The 19,750-nt window shown below is 38.3% G+C and overlaps 1 protein-coding gene across 2 annotated transcripts; it reads left to right on the top strand.

Moving 5' to 3' along the window:
- The first annotated feature begins 2,486 nt into the window (after positions 1 to 2,486).
- LOC128920074 (uncharacterized) lies at positions 2,487 to 9,039 on the top strand. Of its 2 annotated transcripts, XM_054226415.1 has the most exons (5): positions 5,186 to 5,249; positions 5,314 to 5,341; positions 6,471 to 6,565; positions 6,636 to 6,763; positions 6,830 to 9,039. In XM_054226415.1, the coding sequence occupies exons 1-5, from the start codon at positions 5,215 to 5,217 to the stop codon at positions 6,910 to 6,912; spliced, it is 369 nt and encodes a 122-aa protein (XP_054082390.1). In that variant the 5' UTR covers positions 5,186 to 5,214; the 3' UTR covers positions 6,913 to 9,039. The 2 variants fall into 2 exon arrangements, with proteins under 2 accessions (XP_054082389.1, XP_054082390.1); XM_054226414.1 differs by lacking the exon at positions 5,314 to 5,341 and having other exon boundaries at positions 2,487 to 5,249.
- The last annotated feature ends 10,711 nt before the right edge of the window (positions 9,040 to 19,750 follow it).

The following is a 19,750-nucleotide window of genomic DNA, read 5'->3' as shown; positions in this document are numbered from 1 at the left end:
TGGGCGTGGCCCGCCCCAAATAGGTTTTTTGTATATATTTCACAAACCAATAAAGCTTTATAAACCAAACTTTCTGCAGTCGCTTCTTTTAACCACTTCTTAATACAGTCCAAAAATGAAAAAAATCGGATAATAACCACGCTCACCTCCCATACAAAGGTTGAAAAAAAATTAACTCACTAATGAAAAACGTCAGAAACACTAAATTTTACAGAAGACATATCTGAAAGAAGCTGCACTCAGATTTTTTTAAAAAATGGAAAATGGGCGTGGCATCGCCTACTTATGGGTCAAAAACCATATCTCAGGAAGTACTCGACAGATTTCAATGAAATTCGGTATATAATATTTTATTGACACGTGTGGAAAATCGGTTGAAATCGGTTCACAACCACGACAACTTCCCATATATTATAACTCAATTTTGAATTCCATCTTATTCCTTCTCTTTATAATATATACATAAGGAACCAATGAAGATAGCGAAATAAAACTTTCCACAAATACTGTATATGATCCCTGGCATCGCTTGTGAAAAAATTGTCGAAATCGGACTATAACTTTTGAATGCCCGGATATCAAATATGAAGAACTTAGTGTCCAATGGAAAATTTTCACCTAAAATTTCGGTAAATCTCTCATGTATCTTAATTTAATTCAGAGGAAATATTTTTCTTCTAATAGTGTCTCTCTGTAAGAGGGGCATATGTACAAGTGCTCAAAGTGGCGAATAAAACGTGCGAAATAGAAAAGGTGCGCGAACAAGAAAATAGTGCAAGCGATCAAAAGAAAATGCATATGTACACATGCGTACTTGTATATGTATATAAGCAAAGGGTACAGTGAGTTACACAAAAAGTCGTACCAAAGTGTTTAACTTGGTGGCAGTTAAATTCGAGTGCCGTTAAGGAGAAAGTGCCGGTGTAGTGGTACAACACCGTTTAAAAAAAATATTAAAAATACGTACCAAATTTACTGTGCGGTGATCAGTTAGCATTTACTGTTTAAAAAAAACCTACGTCATCATCCATCCTCGCTGCTGCTGCTGCGCCATCATCCTTGCTGCTGCTACTACGTCACCACCATCGCCGCTGCGACGTCCACGCCAACGTCATCACTGCTGCTACATCCACCACTGCTAAGCCAACGTCCTCACTGCTGCTACATCCACCACTGCTACGCCAACGTCATCACTGCTGCTACATCCACCACTGCTACGCCAACGTCATCACTGCTGTTACACCGGCCACCGACGCTGCATCTACAACACTACTGACGCTTCGTGGAAATGAGCTGCCGCTACATCATCTGCAAAAGGGACGTGACTGCGGGCAAATCGCCTTCGCACTCACAGCGGGTAACGAGTGTGATTTCTTTAAAGTGGTGCAAAAAAAAAAGAAGATAACAAAAAAAAATAAATTAAAATTAATAACCTAAAGTGCACACTTTCAATTCTTGGCTCTCCCTGTTTCACACAACATTACATTTACATACATATATATATATATATATATCCATATTTAAAAAATTACATATTTTCGTATATACATTTTTGTATATATGTACATATTTTTAAATATATAAAATGTACGTACATACATATGTGCACATACACATATACATATGTACGTCTTGTGAAACAGGAGATTTTGTGGTAGCCCTTTAATTCTATAAATAAAGGTGACACATTTTCAAATTTTTTCATTTTTCGCAATTTTTTCGTGCAACTTATCGGTCGTTTTTTCGCATTTTTTTATCGATTTTCGAACAAACTTTTTCGTATCACATTTCACTGGTTGTGCTATTTTGTAATTTGCTCATTGGTGTATTTTCAATTTGGCTTTTTCTTAAATTGAGAATCGATAATTTTCGTTTTCGTCGTTAGATTCCCAAATTTATTTTTTTTGCCAAATAATTTTTCGTGAATTTTCAATTCAAATAAAACACAATGAGCAAGCCCAAGCCAAATATCGCAAGCCTGTCTCCAAGTAAGGAGTTGAAGGACTTAAAATCGTTAAGACGTCAAAGAACGGTTGCGAAAAGTAGTATTTTGCGCATAAAAACGGGCCTTTTCGAAAAAATCATATCGCTAGATACAATTGAATTAGAATGTCGGCTCGACATTTTAGATTCACATATTGACAAACTAATGACATGCCAATCCAAAATTGAAGAGATTGATGAAGACGATGTGGCCCGAGGGGAGTTAGAGGACATTATCGTTGGAACGAAGTCCATCATAAAATCAATTTTAGCTAAAAATAGTCGTCAATAGCCGAAACATCTTTCGTAGCTTCGCAGAGCTCTCGGCTCCCAAAAATGAATTTGCCGAAACTCAGGGGAGAATATTTGGAATTTAAAAATTTTATGAGCTTGTTTGAGAGTTTGGTTCATAATGATCCAAATATCCCAGATATTGAAAAATTTAACCATTTCATTAATTGTTTATCTGGTGAGGCTTTGGGAAAATTATCCGAAAACGTTGGCAAGCCTTAAAAAAGTTTATGATAATAAATGTTTGATATTTTTCAATACAATACTAAACTTTTTGAGCTGCCAACCATCCCAAAGCCATCCGCGCCTTCATTGCGATCAATGATTGATGAAGTATCAGCGGCTATCGCTGGGCAATGAGAAACAAATAACAAACGCGATAATTATACATATCGTAATGACAAAGGTCGATCCTGCCACCCGATCCAAATGGGAAGAACAGCTGGACTACGACAAGCTGCCACTGTGGATGGAATGCGAAGCCACCCTCAATCGAAGATACCAGCAGCTATCAGCGGAAGGAGCATCACACTCAAGGACGAAGCCCATACCAACAGGCAGTACGAGTCATGGGAAGCAACAACAAACGTACAGGACCAAATCGGCGCTAGTTGCAGCAAATACGAGGCAGCCCCTTTGTCAGCAATGCAAATCTAAGGATAGACTGCCTGCCCCACTTTCAAGGCGCTTCCGGTGCAGCAAAGGTTCGAGCTCGTGAAATCGGTGCCCTTATGCATAAATTGCTTGCGTAAGGGCCACACTGTCTCCAAGTGCAGAGCGGATCGATGTCGTATGTGCAATCGATCGTATCACACATTGTTGCACCAGTATCCAGTTTCCTTCCCCGCTGCACCACATCCGCAACCATCAATCACACATGCCATTCATACAACAAGCATGCCGGACCGGGTCATGTTGGCAACAGCAGTAATCCAATTGAGGACCAGTTGCGGCGAGTACCTGCCTGCGAGAACGTTACTGGACTCAGGGTCCGAGGTCAACTTCATGACGGAGAACTTAGCGCAGAAGTTGCGGATTCGACGCCAACACAAAACGTTAAGCGTAATTGGAATCGGCAATTCCAATACGAAAGTGGGGGCAAAATTAAGCGCGTTTGTTAAGTCCCGGGTAAATAATTACGAATTTTCGGCGGAATTCTGGATAATGCGTAGCATTTCGGCTAATCATCCAGACCATGACATCAATGTTAATGGCTGGAAAATACCGCACAATATTGAATTGGCGGATCCAGAATTCCACATATGAAATAAAGTTGACATCCTATTGGGTGCAGAAACATTTTTCGAGCTTTTAGCTGTTAGCCCAATTAAAAATGGTCCTAATCAACCAACATTACAAATTTTAGGGTGGATTGTATCTGGGAAATACGTCAGCAATTTAAGTTCTCCTCCCAAAATACATAGCACATTATGCCAAGCTGAAGAAGACTTAACGTCAATAGATTCCGTAGTCCAAAAATTTTGGGCTTTAGAAGAATTACCTTAAGAATCAAATGGCAATAGATTTACACCAGAGCAACAAGAGTGTAAAAATTTTTTCGTTAATACAACTCAAGTATTACCTTCAGGACGGCTTCAAGTCAGAATGCCCTTTAAAGCTGACCGTAAGTTACTCGGTCACCCATTTGAAACCGCAGTTCGGCGGTTTCAGGCCCTGGAGAGAAAAACATTAAAATATCCAGAACTTCGTAGAATGTATCTGGGCTTTATGAATGAATATAGAGCACTGGGACACATGAGCTCAACGAACAATAAGATACCTAGTGAGCCACACTACTTCATTCCGCATCAATGCGTTTTAAGGCCCGAATGCACTACAACCAAATTACGTGTTGTCTTTGACGCTTCGAGCCGATCTTCATCTCAAGTAGCATTGAATGAACTTTTGATGGTAGGTCCAACCATCCAAGAAGTGTTATACTCAACTTTTCTACGCTTTCGCTTACATAAGTATGCACTAACAGCGGACATTACTAAAATGTACCGACAAATTATTATGCATGAAGAAGACAGGAATTGTCAACTCATAGTGTGGAGAGAGCATCCTTCAGAGCAAATACAAATTTTTCGAGTTTACACCGTAACTTACGGCACAGCGCCTGCTCCATTTCTCGCAACACGGTGTTTGCAAATGCTCAGTGATGCCAATACAATTAAATATCCACTCGGTTAATTGACCATTAAAAGAGACTTTTATGTTGATGATTTATTAACAGGATCCGAAAATTTTGAGTCTCTAGTCTTTTAAGTGAGGTAATTAAAATATTACACTCGGCCGGATTCAACCTAAATTTTTCGACAGTGATTACACTGAAAAGTCATTAAACTTCAATGACAACAGTTCCATTAAAACGTTAGGAATCCATTTGTTGCCGAAAGAGGATTTGTTTCGATTTGTCTTAGATGACAATTTTAATGATCTTCGAGCCACTAAACGAAACATATTATCAGTTTCTGCTCGCCTTTTTGATCCTCTTGGATTACTAGCCCCTCTAGTTACCAAAGCAAAAATCTTATTGCAAGAGCTTTGGATTCAAAAACTAGATTGGGATGAGTCGATTCCATTGCGCTTTGACACTAACTGGCAGAACTTCAAAGCCAACCTACTGCAGCTCTCATCAAAGGCCACAAACTGGCCTTACTTCCGAAGGAGATTGAAGGAAAGTATTCCTATCAAGGTTGCCGGTGTTGCGTCAAGCGACATACATTTACATCTTTTTAAACCTAATACTATGTTTACATATAACGAGATTATCTCCATTTACGAGCTTAACTCGATAATCTGTAATTATGAAACGAGATTTCGCATACAAAATTTCTCTCTTGATAATCCGAGATTTTAAAATTATTTCGTTTTATACAACTAGATTTTCGGTGTTATTCCTATTTTTATCGATAATTTTTGAGAAAAAGAAGAGAAATGTTAACCAAAATGGCCGACAGTGTGGAAAAGAGGTTTGTAAATATACTTATAATAAAACATTAATTTACAATATATTTAAATCTATACATTTTGCAGAAAGAAGAGATCCAAGTGGAACAAAGAAGTTGAACTTCTCCTGATCCCTAATTTCTGGCTATATAGTTAATTTTTCATTTATATTTTGCACTTATTATACACTTACACTTCACTACTTTCTTTCTATATATTTATTTTATATTAATTATTTCGAAATTTGCATTGCCATATCTAAAAAATTGTAAAATGAATGAAAATATATAGAAGGGAGGGATTTTATCCCATATACAAGAACCACTATACTATGATTGGAAAAATAGTTCAGTATTTATCTTACTTTGATAAACCCCGGTGTTGAATCGGCCAGGGTTATTTTTTTGAAGCGCGGCCGAAGGCCGCCAATGCAGAAACTAGTTCTACGCGAAAGAAATTGTGATTTCCATCTCTTTGATAATCCCTGGTGTTGGCTCGACCAGGGTTATTTTTTGAAGCGCGGCCGAAGGCCGCCAATGCAGAAAATAGTTCTACGCGAAAGAAGTTGTGATTTCCATCTCTTTGATAATCCCCGGTGTTCGCTCAACCAGGGTTATTTTTTAGAAGCGCGGCCGAAGGCCGCCAATGCTGAAGTTAGTTCTACGCAAAAGAAGTTGTAATTTCCATCTCTTTTATAATACCCGGTGTTCACTCGACCAGGGTTATTTTGTTTGAAACGCGGCCGAAGGCCGTCAATGCAGAAAGTAGTTCTACACTAAAAAAGTTATGATTTCCATCTCTTTGATAATTCCCGGTGTTGGCTCGACCAGGGTTATTTTTTTTTCAAGCAATGCAGAAATACTATATAATCCTACACGAATGGGACTTAGGACACCCCGAGATATAATTTGGGGTAAAATACCTCCTTTTTATTTATTATGATTCATTTGTATTTTTTTAGATATGGCAATGTTTCTTTTTCGTCAGCATGCAACCCTTTTGTCATTGTGTCAATTGATAAAATTGAATAAAAATTAAAATGCTTATTTAAAGCAAATTTCTAAATAACTAATATAAAATAAATATATAGAAAGAAAGTAGTGAAGTGTAAGTGTATAATAAGTGCAAAATATAAATGAAAAATTAACTACATAGCAATTAGACAATTTTTAGACTTTAAACGTGAATATCTCGAAAACTATAAGTCTCCTGCGGCTATAATTATTTATATTCTTAATCTGTAGGATCTCCTCTATCCAATCATACACATTTTATCCGCGAAATCGTGGGATGCTATTCTAAAGTTTTCCCAAATACACAATTTAACAAATAAATACAGGTAAGTTTATTCAATATTCATGTTCATTTAATATTCATATAAATGTTTTCAAAAATGTACCTATTTACAGAGATGAGAAGAAAATTGTTGGTCCCTCTGGTGGCAGCCCTTCGACTTGGGAATATTATACGAAAATTTATAGCATTCTCGGCAGCTATAAAAGTTGCAATTTAGAAACATTTGTGGAAGAGAGCGCAGGTTAGTAAAATAAAATAGGAATTTTAATAGTTTTTATTTATTTTTATAAAATTTTATTTATTACAGTTTACGAAGTTGTGGAGTGTGCGCTCTCCCCAAATAACTCTTCTATAGATTCGCAAGAAGAATTTCCGCCTTCAGTCGAGTAACCTGTAAAGAAAAAGAAAAAGACAAATGCATCAGTTAACATTCAATATGAGTTTTTTGATGTATTCCAGACTTCGAATACCAAAATACAGGCTGAAATTGAAGCAATTAAGGAGGATGGCAGGGAGGCCATACAAATTGAAAGAGAAAGAAATTCCATCCTGGAAAAATTTCTGGAAGTTTTTAAAAAACGCATATAACTTCGTAGCTGTGTCAATTTTTTTCTTTCTAGTCCAGGAGAAGTTCAACATCTTTCTGTTTAATGTAATGTTTTAAATGCTTAATTGTTCTGCTCATGTATTATTTAGTTTGTGAATTGAATTACTTTTGTTTTGTTAATGTTAATTTGTTAATTAACTTTTTGTCTTTTGTTTCGTTATAGTGTATCAATATGTGATATAAAAATGAACTGATTGAATATGAAATATTGAATATATATATAGTAATATTGAATATGAACTGAAAATAAATACAACTTACGTAGAAAGTTACGTCAATAGCTCATTGATTTTCTGATGTTTTCAGCATTAGGGTCGTCGGCTCCAGAAATGAATAATGGATCTGGTTGCTCTCGTGGACGTGCGATTTCGAAATTATTTTGCACTTCCAACCATTTCGTGTTTATGTTGTCATTCATTTCATTTACAAAATTGTGCAAGACGCAAGAACATTTTATTATTGATATTGCATTTTTAATATCGTTGTCAATTCCTTTCCCTATCCTTCTAAATCCTGCTTTTAGGTGACCAAATGCGTTTTCCACAACCCTTCGAGATTTAGATAAGTGGTAATTAAAAATATTCTCGTAATCCTCGTAATCCGGAGAAAAGCGAAATGCTGAGTCCCCAAGAACTACAATTGGGACATTAGTTTCACCAATTTTTTTCGCATTCTCTTTAAGCAGAGGGTTTTGCAAAATTCTTTTCAAGTTGGATTTTTCAAATATTTGAGAATCATTACAACGACCAGGTGCTCCAACGTTAATGTACATAAATCTATATCTGAAAAGAGTTTAAGTATTATCTAAAATATGTATGTTGTTAACTTACCTGTTGTCTACGAGGGCTAGTAAAACCATTGAGTACCATCCATTGTAGTTGAAATAGTCAACAGCATCAGATGCGGAGGGCCTAATCTCAATATGGCATCCATCTGAAATAAATTGTATTTGCATGTTATGGGTAAAATATTTGAAATTCACAAGCTTACCTACTGCACCCAGACATTGTGGAAATCCAATCTTTGTAAACCCTTCAACGCACTCCGTAATTTTTTCTTGCGTGAGAAATGAGCTGGTTAAATATTTAAAAAATCTTTAAAAATACAACATACAGACGCTTTGGAAACCCCGAATAGTCTCCCAATTGTTCTATATTCAGCAGAAGAACCAAGGGTGTACAAAGCGATAGCTATTTTTTTCTTATGGAATACATTCCCTGTATGTAGTATTACGTTTGCCAATGTGTGATAGCTCATTACATAAAATTGAGAATGATTCCCGACTCATCCTGAAGCTCTCCTTGAAGAATTTGTCACTATTGTAAGCAACGTCGAGCTCCCAAAAATTACCGTACCTTTCCTACAAAACAACGACAAGCGGATAACTTGTGGGAATTTTATAAAAAGTCATGCAATTACTTACGTGTTTCCACAAACGTTTTGGTCTAATGTTATTCATTACAAAAAGTAATAACGCATTTCGCTTGTGTATTTCTGTTAATATTTTAATCAATCTGAGTTGTCATCTTTTCCGTACTTCTGCCAACTTCTTACTACTGGCAGCAATCTGCGCAATAAAATACATAATTGCGTTCCTTTGTTTCTCTTCCATATCTTTAATATTTCTTATTTTATCCTTTTTTGAGGGTTTCAACGTAATTATAAACATTTATTCGTTCCGGAGTAAAAATTTTGGTTCATAACAATTTATTTTCATCAAGAAGAAAACAAATACAACAAATTTGACATTTGATAATCTCCTTTGGCCTATGTAAACGGTTAGATTATTAAACGAGCTTATAACGAGATAATTTTCATATGTAAACATACTATAAAACTAAATAAATAATAAATAAGAAAATGAATTGTAAAATAAATATTAAAAATTGAATTATTAAACATATAAAATATTTACCCTAGTTAATTAATTTATTATACCAATCTTTTACTTACCTTAACATAATCTAGTACAATGTTTAACGAAAGATAATCATACTTACCCCTTATGTAATATATACTTACAATTACCACTAGTTTAAGCCGTTATTTTAAGATTTAGGCTAAGCGATCCTTCTTGTATTTAACCGGAGAACGATACGGACGTGTTTTAATTTGTCGGCTATTTAATTTTTCGATTTTCATTTAATACAGGCAATTTGGTGTTTTTTAAATTAATTGCTATCTGTGGAAAAAATATCCACATGCAGAATTTCACCGGATTTACTAGGTATTGAGGTTTTTCCCATTTCAGGACTGGGTGGTTTGCCTCTTGGCAAATTTTACAGTTGAGTATAATTTCTTTTAACATTTTTCGCATATTTGGGAAATAATAATCCCTTAATATTTGCATATTGTTTTCTTTAAGTCACTGATGAGCTCTATTAGGTTCTGTGTGAAGGATTTCTTTTTGATCATCCTCGTTAAAGATGTCAGTGACAAAAATTTTGGTGTGAACGAATTTCACTGCTGGAAAGGTTGTTTTATTTTTATGTTGAATTTTCCCTAACACAGACAAATCGCATAGCAAATCATTTGTAACATTAGGGTTTACAGAGCTCTTTAATAGGTCAATTACTTTGTCAACATTTTGGAAAAATATATGATGCCTGATTCGAGATTTCAAAAGAATTTTTGTTGTCTTGAATTCCTATCCCCACTTTCGAGAATAATCTGGTTAAAAAAATAATTTATGGGATTTATCACGGTGGATATTACATCTGTGGATGAATTTTCGCTATGAACAGTTTCGTTGTCAGAATTAGACATATTATTGTTTTCTAAATTGTTTATATGTTGCCTGGATAATGCATCTGCGACAACATTTTCTTTGCCGGGTTTGTAGTGGTATTTAGGGGAAAATTCTTCTACAAAGTCTCTCCAACGTTTCAATTTGACGTTGGGGTTTTTATCAGAAATTGAGAATGTTAGCGGCTGGTGATCTGTGAAGATATTAATGTTGTTTGCTCCATAGAGATAATTTCTGAGTTTCTGAAGAGCCCAAACGATCGCGAGGAGCTCCCTCTCATTTGTTGCATAGTTTTCTTCCGTTTGTGTTAAAGTTCGCGATATCAAAGTTATAAGTCTGCCACCCTGTGAGAGTACTGCCCCCAAGGCGTAAGATGACGCATCTGTGGTCAAGTCGAAAGGCTTCTCGTAGTCAGGATATAGAAGAAGAATATCTTCTGAAGACAGAATATCCTAGATTTTTTTAAACGCTTCATGAGCTTCTTTGTCAAATGTAATTTTTATATTCTTGGACATGTTGGTACTGATGGAACAATCACCCTGTAAATACCTTGTGAGAGGTTTCGCTATCGATGCATAGTCTTTAATAAAGCGTCTGTAGTAGCTAGACAAATCTAAGAAAGAACGCAACGCGCGAAGTGTTTTCGGAACTTCATAGTCGACTATGTCTTTTACCTTATCCTTTGAGGTCTTAATTCCGTCTTTTGAGACAACAAATCCTAGGAATTCAACGTCTGATTTAAAAAAAATTGGGTTTTTTCTAGTGAAACTCTCATGTTAGCTGAATATAATTTTTCCAAGACTTGGCTGACGACCTATAAGTGTGTTTTGTAATCTTTGGAAAAAACAATAATGTCATCTATATAAACGTGACATGTTTTTCCGATTTCCTCCCTTAGTACGTCATCAATTGCACGTTGAAATATGCTAGGACCATTTTTCAATCCAAATGGTAATCTGCAAAACTCGTATTTCCCGTTCACGGAAAACGTAGTTTTTTCCCTATCTTTTTCTGCAAGCATAATCTGGTGAAATCCAGATTTCAGTTCTATTGTGGTAAAAATTGATGATTTTCCTAGGTTTGAAAGAATTACGGATGTATCGGGAATTTACTTGTCGGTAATAGTTTTTTCGTTTAAATTCTTAAAATCAATTACCAATCGATGATAATAATGATTCCATCACGCAGAAGATCATTAACCTCCTTGTTAACAAACTCAGAAGCTGCCATTGGATACGGGTATGATTTAGAATAAACTGGTTCATTGTTAACTGTTCTCTCAGTTGCTACAATGTTTGTATTAAACGGTAAAGATTCATTTGGGTCAGAAAATTCGGCAGCATATTTCTCTTTTAATCGTTCGATATCTCCTTTAACAATTACGCCATTAACATCGGTGCACTGAAAATACATTAATTTTTCAGAACCCCCTGCATAAAATAAAATTCCTTTCTTAATATCTAACTTCGTATCGATTTTGCGTAGAAGTTCATAACCAATGATACCATCAAAAGTTTTAAGTGTTGGTAAAATAAAAAAATCAAAATTAGAACTGAAAATATTGACGGTGCATATTGACGGAATAGGCTTTATATCCTTCCAGTTTGTTGGTTTTACATAATTCTTTGAAGCACCAGTATCTACAAAAAATTTCAATTGTTTTCCTTGGAATGTCCTGCTAACATACGGTTGCAGGGATCTTCCCCTAAAAAATTAATTTCGTCTGAAATTTCATTATTTTTAAAATCACTATTATCATTTACAAAATCATCATTTTCATCTTGCTGATAGGAGTAATCGTTCTTGGAAACTTCAGTTGAAGGATATTAATCTAAGTGATTTATACATTGACATTATTATTTTCTGCGCTAGCTGACCGGAGCCCCATGGGTATTGGTTCCCAAAAGCTGTTCTACCAGAGGGAAAAGGTCTGGGATTAAAGGAAGTAGGGTTAGATTGAGTTACCTGCGGCGAGTGATCATTTGATCGATCGTTCCGTTGGGGAACTCGGAATCTGGAGAGACTAGGATCAATATCCATAGGTGTTGGTCGTTGTTGGGCCTGTCCGCTTGGTTGTTTAGGGAATGGCACACTGTTTCTAATCAGAGGCATTCTATTCAAATTGCGTGTTTGCATACTATAGTCTTGAAATCTGTTATCGGAAAATCTGCAGGCGAACAATGAACGCGCCTGGTTTGACTCTAGCTCCTGTGCAAGTGCTTAAGCTGACGCCATATCCGATGGCCTTGATGAAAACAAAATATCGCAGAGTGGGCGATTTAATCCAGATATAAATACTCGTAATGCATCCTGACGGTACTTTGTGTTTAGTGATTCTAAGACATCCTTATTCTGATAGGACATTAGTGTTTTATTATTAATTGCTGTTAATTTTATTTCGACCTCGTCGTAAAATTCTGTGATTGTCCTCTTTCCTTGGCGGAGGGTAGACATTTCCTGTTCTAATATGTAGACAGGTTTTTTATCTGCATATGTAAAATCAAGTCTGGCTATGATGGCATAAAAATTAAGGATAGTGTTAAAGGAAGACAGGATCGAATCTGCTGATCCCACTATCTTATTCCTAATGATTGCCACCGCCTGATAGTGCTTAGAACTACCTTCAACATTTTTGAAAATTTTATATGCAGTATGCGCTGCCTGACGCCACGATACGTATCGCGACTGATCGCCAGTGAATTCCGGTAAGGACTTCACTACGTCCAAGGATTCGTCACACCTAACTGTCGGGTCAATTGTAACTTCGCTATATTGTTCAACTTGAGATGGTCTTTCCATCTGTGTGAGCCTATCCGTCAGCGAGTCTATTGTCGCTTGAAATTCTCGTCTAGTTTGTTCAGTTGCTGCCCGAACAGCGGCATTCATTAAAGTTCGAATTGTATCTTGTTTACAATCTTTTATTTTTGTATTTTATTACATTTAATATTCTAGTATTAAGAAGAGCACTCTACTTACAGTTTCATTATTATTATGGTACAATGTCCTGGTTCAAGTTCCTCTGATAGTTTCGGCTTCCGATGTCTGTCACTGCTTTCTCCGTTGAGGTGGTTAGTGGTGATCCTTCGAATGCTGGAGTTTCAATTATTCTTTCTAAGTCACACGAAACTGGACTTGTTCACTTGGTACGCAACACTCTTATCAAAACACTTATAAGATTCAGAATTTAATTCACATTAAGTTTTGGTTAAAGTTTTGGTAGAATTTTGTTTAATGTTTTATTTAAAGTTTTGTTTAAGATTTGATTTAAGGTTTTATATAAGGTGGGTTCGAACCCACGGCCACTTTAACTAATCCTTTTATAAGGATATTTTCTGTGGCCCCACGTTGGGCGCCAGTAAATAAAAACGAAGCGTTTATATTTTTTTAACTTTATTTATATCCCTACTATGTAGGGCGGCCGTTCACGCCGATCTAGTTCTTACAACTAACTTTTCGGTGACTGCACCTAAATGCCTAACACCTACCAAAACTTACTTAGCCAAAGCCTCACGCGGATTGCCTCATGATCTAATTGCTGATTTGGCAATTCCCACGATGTGGACTGCTGGTGTTGTTTACCACTGGCTAGGGTTTCTGACTGTCTGCAACATGAGCCGCGCGTGTTGTTGTTATTTACGCTCCAATCACAGTCATAGCTGCACTTGTGTAGCGCTTTACTGTGATATGTTAACTTGTATGCTTTGCAGACTATTGCGTTTGCGAACAGACAAACATTTTGTTAGAAGAAATTTTCAATTTAATTGAAGTGAAAAAGCCAATTTATTGTAAAAAAACAAGAATACTTTTACGAAAAAGGACTGACTAAACTATTTGTGCAGAAAAATGTGTCATGGAAGAAAATAGCAAAAAACATTAATAAGATGCGAAATGACGTGTTTTTTTAGCTTGAAATATTGTAGACATTTACAAACTTTCTATCCTTTCTTCTTCGGTCGCCATTGTATTGATCAATTCCATCAATAAATTTAGCGATGCGCGTATTTACTGCGCAGTGTTGTCATTAGCAATTTGATACATCATCAAAGTATTTTCAGTTGCATGGGAATCTGTGACATTGTTCAAATTGTGCAAAGGAAAATACATTTAAGAAGTCAGCCAATTACTCACCTTAGTGTTCACTTTAGATTCTGTATGTATGTATTTAATAATAAAGTTTGTGATTTTATATAAATGAAAAGTTTATATATAATATATATGTTTGATGATGAATGTATATAAAAGGTATTAAATACAGGGATCCCCGCTTAAGTCTTGCATGTTAAGAAGGGGTTAGGTTAGGTTAGGTTTGTAGGCAGATCTCTGCAAAAAAAGAAAATCGCGCATGGGTACCCATTGGACAATGCCCAGTAAGTACAACAATGATCGCGCTGATATGGACCATGTCCAGAGAAAGCAGTTGTAGGGACCGCTTACGCTCCACAGAGGGCCAAACGGTCCTCGCCACTACACAAGTACTGGTAGTTGACCAGCGTTTGACAAGCTCATGCGTAGTCTGCATGTCCAGCGCTATTGCGCAGGTGGACCATGGACTACCAACGCGCTCCCATTCCGACGACAATGTAGCTAGGGTACCCTCCCTTGCAAGCTTGTCCGCTATACAGTTACCAACGATCCCGCGGTGACCGGTTACCCACACTAAACGCGGAGAGTGTTGTGTATAACAGCGGTGAAAGTGGATGCAGGGGAATCGAAGATAGGGCAGTTATTATGGAGAGCATCATAATAGATGCATTTCAGGCAAGCTGCCCTCTGACATCCCTGAAAGTTAAAAACAAAAACCCATGGTGGTCCAAGAAACTCTCGTCACTAAGGAGGGTGGTGCGGCGACTATTTAACAAACCCAAACGCACTGGTGAATGGACCGAATACAGGAGAAACCTGACTGAGTACAGTAAGGAAATTAGGATTGCAAAAAGGGACAACTTCAGGAAATTTTGTGAGAACGTCTCTTCAACTCCTGCGGCAGAAAGGCTCCACAAAGCCCTTCCCAAAGGAGCCATCGAGACGAAGTTAGCAATCAGGAAGCCTGATGGCACGTTCACAACAAGTCTGGAGGAAAGGGCGAAATGTCTGCTGAAGACGCACTTCCCAGGTGCGATCTCTACGGAACAGCTAGTCCGGACGGAGGATCATAAGCCTGGTCCACTGGACTGGAAGGTGGCTAAAGAAGTCTTTACCACCGACTCAGTAAGATGGGCCATAGGAACTTTTAAAAAGTACAAATCAGCAGGAGCAAATGGTATTTTCCCAGCGCTGCTCCAGCATGGTCAGGAACATATCCTCAATCACCTAGTCAGGCTGATGAGAGATAGTCTAGCACATGCCTACATCCGGGAAAAATGGAGAATCGCACAGGTAGTCTTCATACCGAAAGTTGGTAGGAGGGACTACTCCTTGGCGAAATCACACAGGCCAATCAGTCTTACCTCCTTCCTACTGAAAGGCATGGAAAAAATTGTGGATAACTACATCAGGACTGTGGCATTAGAGCTTTACCCGTTACACTCGAGCCAACACGCCTACAGAGTTGGTAGATCAACTGACACGGCTCTGTACAGCTTGGTATCGGAGGTTGAGGATGCATTTGCGACCGGTGAGGTGGTCCTGTGTGCCTTTCTAGACATAGAGGGTGCGTTTGATAACACCTCCCACGTAAGGGTCACTAGAGCCCTAAACAGGAGGCGGATCGATCCATCGATCGTAAGATGGGTTAGTGCAGTTCTCAGTACAAGAATCGCAGAAACGCAGATAGGCTCACGCAGTATACGTCTAGGCACGACAAAAGGCTGTCCCCAGGGTGGGGTTATCTCACCGCTTCTGTGGAGTCTAGTCGTGGACGAGCTATTAGAGGTGCTATCAGAAAAAGGAATACGATGTCAGGGATATGCGGATGACATCGTAATCATTGCCAGAGGCAAATTCGAAAGCACTCTTAGAGACATTGTCCAAAGAGGACTAACCCTAGCGATGAAATGGTGTATTAATGTTGGACTCAACATCAATTCATCAAAAATAGCCATTATCCCCTTCACAAAAAGAAGATCGCTTCCAGCCCTGGGTTCCATTACACTCAATGGCGAAGCGGTAGCTAGGGTAGAGGAAATAAAATATCTTGGAGTATTATTAGATACGAAACTGAGGTGGAAGAAGCATGTGGACTCCGTGATGGCGAAGGATACCAAGGCACTAATGGTATGCAAACGCCTGGCAGGCAAAACTTGGTGCTATGCGCACGTGTCCAACTGCAGCTTTGGAGGCAATCCTAAACCTTACCCCACTTCATTTGGTGGTTGGCACTATGGCCAAGAAAACCTTACTGGCGCTAACAAGGCCAGGTTTAGGAAACAGCAGGATGTTAAGCGCCCGGCAACTGGATATCATCGGTAGGAAGCTTCCAATGACTCTCCTGCCGAGGGACGATATCATTAAAAGGGTTCATCTTGTGAGACGTTTCAAAACAGTAATATCCAACAAAAGGGAATGGGAGGACTCAACTCTTAAGGAACTCATAAGTAGAAGCACACAACAATGGTACACTGACGGATCAAAGACAGCAGTTGGTATAGGCGCCGGGATACCGGGGCCACGCCTGATGCTGTCTTTATCCATGGGCAATTTCCCCAGCATCTTCCAAGCTGAAGTCTATGCCATTAGCAAGTGTGCAGAGGTAATATTGGACAGGGGATATCATAAGGAACGCATAGCCATTATCAGCGATAGCCAAGCAGCTCTTCAGGCACTATCATCCTTCGAGGTGGACTCGGAGCTGGTCATGGACTGCATAGATACTTTGAACAGGATTTGCAGAAATAACAGCATAACCCTAGCTTGGGTTCCAGGGCATAAAGGAATAAAGGGAAACGAATTCGCGGACCAACTGGCAAGGAAGGCCGCGGCCACCAACCCAATCGGACCAGAACCCTTTATTGCGGTTGGTCGGCATGTTCTTACAACCCGTCTGAAAGAGGAGGAGGCAGCAAGCAGGAATCGCTGTTGGTTGCACAAGCAGGGACTTCGCTACTCAAAACTGTTCCTAGGAGGATACAATCTGAAATGATTCAAACAGTTAATGGCGCTCCCCAGGAACAAGCTGAGACAATTGGTGGAACTATATACCGACCACTGCAGACTACGGTGTCATCTGCACAAAATGGGAATACACTCGTCGGACCTTTGCCGATTTTGTGATTTAGAGGCGGAGACACCAGAGCACCTACTTCTTGACTGCCCGGCGATCGCGAAGGAGAGGGGACAGTCAATTGGGGCTCTTTATCCCCAAAGAGGAAGTATCGCATGCATCAGCCCTGCAACACTGTTAAGATTTCTTAACGTGACGGGGTTGGAGGGGTGCTGTGATAACTGGAGAGGGCACAATAGACCTTAGGTCGCGGTGCAATCCTCACAATCTAATCTAATCTAATCTACCCACACTACACAAGTTACTCTGAACCACAAGACACTCTTAACTAGCCCAGAGCGTACTGTCATTGATTCCAATGCCAGTATTGCCGCTTTGCTGCCGGAGTGAATAGATACCTCTCTTAAATAGGTCACCATACGGAGCAGTGCGTATACTGCTAATTTGATCGCAGCGACCTCTGCTTGGAAGACATTACAGTGATCAGGTAGCCTAAAGCTGGTGTTGATAGAGAGCTTTCTGCAGAAAACTCCCCCTCCCACCTTTCCCATTCGATCCATCCCTGAAAAAGCTGACTGCACTTCTCCTCCATTGACTTCTTCCTTCCCACATATGGTCCCTTCAGGCGTTCCACAAGGTAGTCATCTCGGTCCGATTCTGTTCTTATTGTTTATTAATGATATACCTTCCGTAATTAAGTTTTCAAACATTTTATTATATGCGGATGATGTAAAACTTTTTAAATCATATACTTCTTATAATGATAGAACTGAGTTACAATCGGACTTAAATAATTTAGTTACTTGGTGTCACATAATTGATATGCCACTGAATCTTAAAAAATGTAAAACGATGTGCTTTTCCCGTAGATCTGTTGATCCTTCTCCCTACGTAATAAATAACTTCAGTTTAGAGGAAGTATCTAGCTTTGTTGATTTAGGAGTTACTATGGACCAGAAACTAAATTTCAATTCTCATGTAAATTGAATTATTTTAAAAGCTAAAGGTGTTCTTAGCATTGTTAAACGTTGGTCTAAAGAATTTAGTGATCCGTATATTACTAAAACTCTTTTTACAACATTGGTAAGACCTATATTGGAGTATGGTTCTGTGGTATGGAATTCTAGCTACAATACCCATTCTGATAAGTTACGAGTCCGTTCAAAAACAATTTTTACTTTTTGCTTTAGGTCACTTACACTGGGATTCAAGATTGAATCTTCCTCCGTATACTAGTCGTTTAAAACTTATAAATCTACATACACTCACTAGTCGTAGTGAAATGCTAGGTATAATATTTCTAGTAAAACTTCTGAATGGTTCTGTTAGTAGCTCTTTCCTTTTGTCTGATATCAAGTTCAATGTCCCATTTCGTTTATCTAGGCAGTTTAGACCATTACTTTTAAAATCTTCGAGAACAAATTTTGAGTTAAACGAACCATTCCGTCAAATATGTTATGATTTTAATTCACATTCCAGCACATTTGACCTGTCTGATTCGATCTTCAGCATTAAAAAAACTATTTTGTCTTCGCTTAATAAGTAACATTAAACATTTTTTAACCTTTTGTTTTTGTAAATTTTAATGTTAGCTGTTGAAATTTTTCTTTCTGTAGCTGAGCAGTTTGAGATCTCGACGCTTAAAAACTCTTGCCTTTCATGACTCAGCAAATTCCGCTCGTTTGCGGATTGCGCCCCACGCGTCGGTTGGACGGGAGGTACCTGCGCAGAGAAGAAACCTTTAGGGGACGGTTTCAGTCCCGTTACCGTTGCTTAGGTTTTAAGAGTATTGAGAGTGCTGGTAATCAGTCTGCTGACTTTGTGTTAACACTTTCTCGTTATTATGATGGCAACGTCATCCGCATACACTGCTATCTTGGGATCTTTGTCGTTAAAATGCCTTAACAAGTGGTTCACCACTAATGTCCGTAAGAGTGGAGATAGTACTCCGCCATGCTCGTACCTCTACATATTTCCTTGGTCATTCTGGCATCATTCCATTCTGCCTTTATCTTCCTTGAAACCAAGAGGCTTTTGACCCACCGTTGTATGGCAGGCGTAACACTCACTGACTCGATACTTTGTAAAATGCATTCCGTATTGAATGCTCCAGAAATGCAAATGCTCCCCGAGAATATTCCTTGTATTTTTTTCAAAGTTACATACCAGAGAAGGTAATGCAGTCTCCACGGATCTGTCTCTTGTATATGCATGTTATGATTTGGACAAGCTGCCAAGAGGCGCTGTGTCCCTGATAAACGATTCTAGGACTTTCTAATATATTTTTGAGTGTGGTACATATTCAAAATTCAGACATCCTCTGAAAATCACACTCAACCACAGCAGGACTAGCCGTAAGTTTTGGCCTTCTACGCTTTGCAACCTTTTTGAAATTTTTACAAAAGTTTTTCCAGAACTGACGTCTGTTCCTGCGCAACAACTTTTGTATTCCTTTAACTTATCTTTATATTCATCCCAACAGTCCTTGTTTTCAGCTAGCTTGGCAAAGTTGAGGATTTTTCTTACACTACGTCTACACGATTCGAAATCCTTGTTCCACCTAGGGGCTTGATTTTACGTTTGAGCCGCAGCATAGGACAGGCGAAATGATAATCCCTAATAAGAGTGCTACAGAATACCTTAAGTCAAGGTTTAACTTCAGTTCTCTATCTTTGTACCATTGCTAGTGTAGAGTGCAATATCGAGGACGCATATA

Source organism: Zeugodacus cucurbitae, chromosome 3 (genome assembly GCF_028554725.1).
Source record: "Zeugodacus cucurbitae isolate PBARC_wt_2022May chromosome 3, idZeuCucr1.2, whole genome shotgun sequence".
Taxonomy (NCBI): domain Eukaryota; kingdom Metazoa; phylum Arthropoda; class Insecta; order Diptera; family Tephritidae; genus Zeugodacus; species Zeugodacus cucurbitae.
The sequence above is the reverse complement of the archived record's forward strand: the minus strand, read 5'-3'. Positions and strand labels throughout refer to the sequence as shown.